The sequence below is a fragment of the Enhydra lutris genome, unplaced genomic scaffold, assembly GCF_002288905.1.
Source record: "Enhydra lutris kenyoni isolate GAN:26980312 unplaced genomic scaffold, ASM228890v2 scaffoldscaffold8, whole genome shotgun sequence".
Classification (NCBI taxonomy): domain Eukaryota; kingdom Metazoa; phylum Chordata; class Mammalia; order Carnivora; family Mustelidae; genus Enhydra; species Enhydra lutris.
Genome location: NW_019154092.1, coordinates 1,577,748 through 1,584,315, shown reverse-complemented (window position 1 = coordinate 1,584,315; position 6,568 = coordinate 1,577,748). Strand labels below are relative to the sequence as shown.

Sequence of the window (6,568 nt, the reverse complement as noted above, 5' to 3'; positions counted from 1 at the left end):
CTCTTTTTATATCCAGCACTAAAACAGCACCTGCAGGGTCGATTTTTGACCGGTGCTTGTCGATGTAATGAGTAAGTGAGCCCCAGTTGGATCCAGAAATAGGAGTCCCCACCACAGCGTTTGTTGTGTTTTCTCTTGTTTTCATAGTTTTCTTCAAAGCCACACCATCCCTCGGGAAATCCACTGCCACAGCTCCAGGATCCACTGCTGCCCCTCTTTCCCATCAGGTCAGCTATGCATTCTCATTAAGTCAGGCCACTGAGGTCGAGTTAGTCAACTCCATGTCGGCCCGCTGTAGTGCCTGCAACATTTCCTGCAACTTGGCATGCACGCGGGCGAGCTCCACTCTGTTGAGGTTCCCCCACCTGTATTCATCCAAGTACACAACACACTCAGCAGGGACAGGGTACTGCACACGCTTCAGCTCCTTCAGCGCCGCTAAGTGCTGCAGCACGTTCATGATGCCTGAGGTGGAGATGACATTGTCGTAGAACACCAGAGAGCGGAGGTGGGAGCAGCAGCACAGGGCAGGCAGCAGGGCTCGGAGCTGGGCTTCCTTCAGCCGGCAGCTTCTCAAGTTCAGGTGCTGCAGAGTGCCTGAGACCTCCCCCAGCAGAACCTCGAGGGGCCCAGGAACCATCTGGGATAGATTATTGCCACAGAGGACCAACTCCTTCAGGTGGGTGGCATGAATGCTCTGGGACAAGTAAGTGATGTCATTCTCAGTAAGCCTACATCCATTAATCACCAGTGTCTCTAGTGGTTTTTGCAGGCCACTGTGGAGAGACAAACACTGTTTACTCCTTGGAAATTAGAGTGTACACTAGATGCACTGGGAAAAGATCCAGAAATCTGGCCTGAGAAATTTGCACTACGCCTACCTCAGTCTGGATGCAAATGGTGGGAGCCATCTTCTGCAGCAGTTAAGAACACAGAGCGTGGAATGAAACATTTCTCCATTCCCCACAGGACCTATTTTCAGAGTATGGTGTCGGGCACCCCTCTTAGCTTCCTAACAAGCCATGTCGACACAGTTATCACTCATGCTCCATAAAGCATAGAATTAATGAAATTTAGATGTAACTCCTACTCATGGTAAGGCCTAGATTCTACTCGGTAGAAGGTTCAGGAAGATGGTTCCCCATGCTTCTATTTACTCAAAGACCCATGCCCCAGGAGAACAACTCCCTATTCCAGGGCGTACCACAGAGAAATCTGAGAGACATTTATGAGGAGAGTCAGTTCACCAAATCAGCTCAGCTTAGATGTTGTGGGGGGCAGTTTTCTCCCTCAAACACCACCCTCACAACTTACCATCCTTATTCACCTTCTCTACATAAACTCTATAGACAGATTTTTTTCAAGGCTGCATATCCATTCTTAGCTAACTGCTTGGCACAGACTAAGAGCATGAATGAATGAATGAATGGAGTGAGTGAATGAATGAGTGGATGAGATGACAATTTCAGACCTGCCTCTTTCTCTTCTATAGCAGTCACCAGCCCCTGGCTGGCCCAGGACCACCACCCTGGAGTCTGGGTCCAGCAGCAACTCTGTGGACTCACAGAAGAGAAGCCCAGGCTTGTCTCTGCTCCAATGCAGCAATGCCCAGAGCGGCGTCCAGGCGCCCTGGCCTATCTTCAGAGGACTTGCCGCACACTCACCTCAGCATCTTCTGTAGCTGGCCTGAGAGACAGCCAAAGATGAGATGGAGCTTCTGGAGGTGGCCCAGTGGACTCAGCAAGGAGAAACAGTCTGCAGGGAAATCCCAGGGGATGTCGTTCATGATGAGGTGGCCCAGGTTGCTCATCTGCCCTACGTGGGTGAAGAACTGGATCAGGTCCGACCGGAAGCAGAACCTGCTCCTGTGATGAAGCCTCACCTCTCGGATGGTCTCCAGCTCCAGCATTCCCAGGATCTCGACAAGGCTGCGCAATGGCACCTGGTTGATGACCAGGGTCCGACAGCGGAGGCGCAGACAGCCATGGCTCTTCTCAACTCTCTGCAGTATGTACGAGGGGAACCCCGACAGGTGGAAGAAGCCGAACAAACCGCCGAGGAAAAGGTCTGTGTGGATTTCCACAGGTTCTCGGTGATGCGGAGGCTGTTCTTTGGAACTGGGCGCCAGCGGGTCTGCCTCTGGCTCTTCCAGCATGTGTGTGATGACAAAGGGAGCAGGAGTCGTCTCAGAGCACTCCTCCCAGTTGGAGTGCTCAAAGTCATGGGTAAAATCCAGCACCTTCAGCTTCGATTTCCTGCAGGGAATGAGGAGGATAGTAGAGACTGGGACTTCCAGGCCAGTACAGCAGGGCTGGGAGGAGACCAGCAGCAGTGAACCCTGGAAAGGGCCGCTAGGCCAGCCAGCAGCCCTGCCTGCTGCCCTGCACCATGTGTTCAAGGGCCCTCCTCAGTGCCCACCTTTTTATACACTCCGGGGATACCACCCGGAAACCTACCCATCCCCTTAACCACCTCAGCAGAGTGATTGGCTCTGAACTGCACCAGGGCCCTCTTCTCAGAGGGACCCTGAGCAATGGCTCAAGGCTTCCCAATGATTGACATTGTACCTGGTGGCACATGCCTGGGCCCTGCATCCCTGAATCCAGCTCCCGCTTCCTCAGTCACTGCGCCACTATCAGCACCCTGTCTCTCCAGTTACCTGGGGCAAGCAGCACTGGTAGGAACCAGTTCCAGCCCATCTAGGACAGCTTCCAAGAGGTCTTGAGTTATTGACTGATCTCTTAATGATCCAAGATGGAGGCAGGGGAAGGGCCAGGCCTGCACCATTGCTGTCACAGTCTTCGTGTGTCCCCCATCAAAAGCTGCCGTGGACAGTGCTGGGAAGAGGCCCACAGGGAGCTTCTCCAGGGCACGGACAGCTGAGTCCTCATCATTCAGGAGGCTCTGTGCTGCAAGATCCAAGAGGCTGAGAGGGTCTTGTCCACTCATCTCCACTGACCTGCTGCAAGGTAAGGGAAAATCCTCAGTGCATTTTCACGGTGCTCAGCCCTCCCTCTTTTGGGCCAGGACAACCCAGCCTCCACCACCCTTCTTAGCAGGAAGTGAGATCCCTGGAGGTCCCCTATCCTCCTTCCATCCTACCACTTCTAGTTCTAAATCTGGAGCACGTTCTCTCTCTCTCTCTCTCTGCTGGTGGCACCGGTGTCCCTTACTCTGATCCCAGCTGGCTGAAAGGAGAGTAATTAGGGCTTTATCTCTGTTCCTGACTGAGCTTCACAGAGCATAAATTTTTCCAAAGTTAGTTTCTCAAACTTTCCCCAAGATTATCACCATCTCCAACATGATTTTAAGGACTGGACAACCATCTCTTTCCCTAGTCCAGTGGCAACAGGTCAGGTCCTGAGCTTTTGTTTGCCTTCTCTGGTAGGCAGGCAGGCCTTACTAAAATGGTAATGGCAACTTTCCACATGTTCAGATCTGGACTCCTTCCTGCTCTATACAGTGCATTCCTACTCACAATCCACCAGGCTTCAATGCAAATCAGAGGCAAGAAAATTATTTTCAAAAAATCAGAAAGATCTAAAACTCCTCTTACGGTGCTAGTAAATTTTTGACACAAAATGTCAGAGAAAGGTAAGAGAAAGGAAAATTAAAGCACCATCCCAAGTGTAAGTAGATACAATAGTTCTGGATAAAATATTACCAAACAGAACGAACCAGTGTCTCATGACCAAGCAGAATCACAGAGCGTTTCTTCCAGGAACAAAAGGGGAGTGACACATTGGAGAATCTATTAGTGAACTTCTGATTACACTTGGACGACTGAACATGAGTGCTCTGAGCTGTCACTTGAAAACCCAAATGAAATAAAGGAAGAGCTAAAACCAGAAGGTCAGAGAGGAGAAGTTAAGACACCCCTGCTCTTTAAGAAAAAGGCAAGTTTTGGAACCTAGAAAAAGGTGGATCAGAGGAACTAGAGTTTGGACTACAGAAGCTAAAACCTCAGCCTGTGTGGATGGTGAGTCAGAAATCAATTGCAGAACCCGCAAAGGCCTCAGGAATGATACCCACAAGCAGGGCCCTGGGCAAGGGCCAGAGCGCTTGGCCAGCCCTGTGGTAGCAGTCTCTACAAACACATGGAACATATGCATTTCCCTCCACCCCAGCACAGCCAGCAATCCACACCCGGGACCCACCTTCCTCCAGTTCCACCCTGACTCTGCTCTGCTGCTCCCTGGAGCCACTCTCAGCCCTCACCCTACAGCAGGCTGCTCTTCCCAAGGGAACGAGGGGACTACGAGAGAGCTGGTTTGGTAAATAATGATTTTAACCATCAAAACGCTGGACTATGACCCGACTGAGCATTTTCCGCCTATGTATAAGTGAGAAGGGGCACCTGCTCAGAGCTGAGGCCCAGTAAGCAGCACCAGGCCCCAGTCACAATCCACCAATTGTTCTGATGGCAGAGCTCGTCTGAAGGAGGCAGGGCCCTGGCTGCAAGAAGTGGCTATGTCTGAAGCCCCCCTCCCCCGCCCGTGCTTCTGAAATGGCCCACTTCTTTGAAGGAACAGCCCAAGGGAAACCACACGTGGGCCCCTAGGGGCGTCTCTGCCCTTGCCCCTCCTTCATGCCCCTCTCACTTGGTTAAGACTAAGTCCAAATACCAAACCCTTCAAGGGGGATGTATATTCTACTGACATCTGCACAAGACACAGAGAAGAGACTCCCCAAAACTCGGCAGTGAAAACTCCTCACGTTCTCAATCTCCCTTCCCCTCCCCTAAGCCTGTCAGCCTTCCTGCCAAATGCCTTCCTTGGGAGGAGCTGTTCACACCTCCAGCTTCTCCCCACTGAAGCCCCTAGGCATCTCCCTGCTGCGCCCTCCTGAAGGACCTTCACCAACCTCCCACTATACTGCTGAAAGATGCTATAAACACATATTCAAAGTGTCACACTGATTTTCTTAGGGCCTTCTCCTAGGTTCCAATGCATCGATTCTCCTCATCTTGTCTTCCCTCCATTATTCATTGTAGATTCCCTTCAAGGTCCCTACCATTCTGCTGTCCTTGCTAGCGAGCCAGGTGGTCTGGCTCACACCTCATCTCCGAGGGGTCCAAGCCCCTGCACCCTGTGCCTCTTGCAGTGAGGGCTGTAGCACAATGAGGCAAGGGAGTACTGAGACCCTAAATGGATCCCTCGGGAGTCAAATTTATTCCTCTCTATCCCCTGGTTTAAAAGCAGCTCTATTCTCTCCTAATCTGGGTCAATTATTCTCACCAAGATGGGGGCTCCTTTTTCTTACCAGTTGGGTGCTGGACACAAAGAGGATAAAGTCTTCAGGCACTGCTACAGCTTCTAACCCAGCAGGATCTTTTGCTTCACAATGGACGGTGGCTGAACCTAACCAACTTTATGACTTCGCGGGTTTGACAGAACTTCCCTCATGACAAGCATTTCTGGCCATAGGGTCATGTCGTGTCTGATGGCCCTCTGCCAGGCCCACTAGCACTACAGGAACTGCTTTATAAGCACATGAGTCACCTCTGTAGACTTCGCGGCCTGGCTCCAGACCCCTAAGAAGGTACCTTTTCCTACCACTGATACCCCCAGTCCCCTCAGATTGGCACCATCTTGTGGCCCAAGCACCAGGGCTGCTTTCACGGCAGCTTAGACTTTGCTCCTCTGCAGAGAACGTTCCTAGTCTGGGATACACTCGAAGTCACAGTCTTTTTGGGCACCTTGGTGGTTCAGTCAGTTAAGTGTCTAACTTCAGCTCAGGTCATGATCTCCAGATCTGGGGATCCAGCCCAGTGTCCGGCTCCATGCTTAGTGGGGAGTTTGCTTCTCCCTCTGCCCCTCCCAATTCCCCTGCTCATGTACACAGGAGCACTCTCCAATATACCTTAAAAAAATGGGGCAGTCTTTTGTGTCTGGTATACAGGCCAAAGAAGCGTTCCAAGATATGGAATATGTTGTCTCCAAAACCTGAGGAGTCCTACCAGGTGTCATGCTTCCTTCTTTGCCACGGGAGGTGCAAATTGTGATAATTCATCTTTTCCTTTGGATGGTATGACCCAGCATGTCCTGGGGCACTCCAAGCTCTTCTCATGCAGCAGATCCTTGAATCTTCACAGGCACATCTCCAAAGATGCAATGCATGTTTCTTACCAAGGCTTCCAACCTGTCAGCCATTTCTCCCTAATCTCGCTCGAATGGCATGTAGTCAGAGTAGTGAACTGGTGTGATGTTCTGTGGATGCCCGGTTGTAGGTGGTCCAGATCTCTCTTCCTGACAGAGGCAGGAAGGGCATAATCCTGGGGCAAAATTAAATGTAGACTCTCGCCTGTTCTGCGTGAAAGCAGATGGTACCTGATAGGGACAGAAATGAACACATTTGCCAATTAATGTTTGTATACCATATACCCGAGACTTCATTAATCCGGCTTGAGCAAGGCAAGCCCATCTGGAATGGCAGCTTCAGCTGGGGCTACTATCTGGGTGACTTTACAGAAATCTTGGCCAACTTCCAAGATGAACCTGCTTTCTGCAGGGACAGACTGCTGAATTAAATGGAAATATGACAAGGTCCACCACTCGAGCCCTTTGCA

General features: G+C 51.1%; 1 protein-coding gene across 1 annotated transcript; it reads right to left on the bottom strand.

The window, feature by feature from the left end:
* Positions 1-250: 250 nt before the first annotated feature.
* On the bottom strand, positions 251-6,069 carry LOC111142424 (preferentially expressed antigen in melanoma). The gene is made up of 4 exons (XM_022495488.1): positions 5,960-6,069; positions 2,660-2,962; positions 1,665-2,255; positions 251-776 (listed from the first exon to the last, which is right to left on the bottom strand). Exons 1-4 carry the CDS (start codon positions 6,067-6,069, stop codon positions 251-253), a joined length of 1,530 nt encoding a protein of 509 aa, XP_022351196.1.
* Between the last annotated feature and the right edge of the window lie 499 nt (positions 6,070-6,568).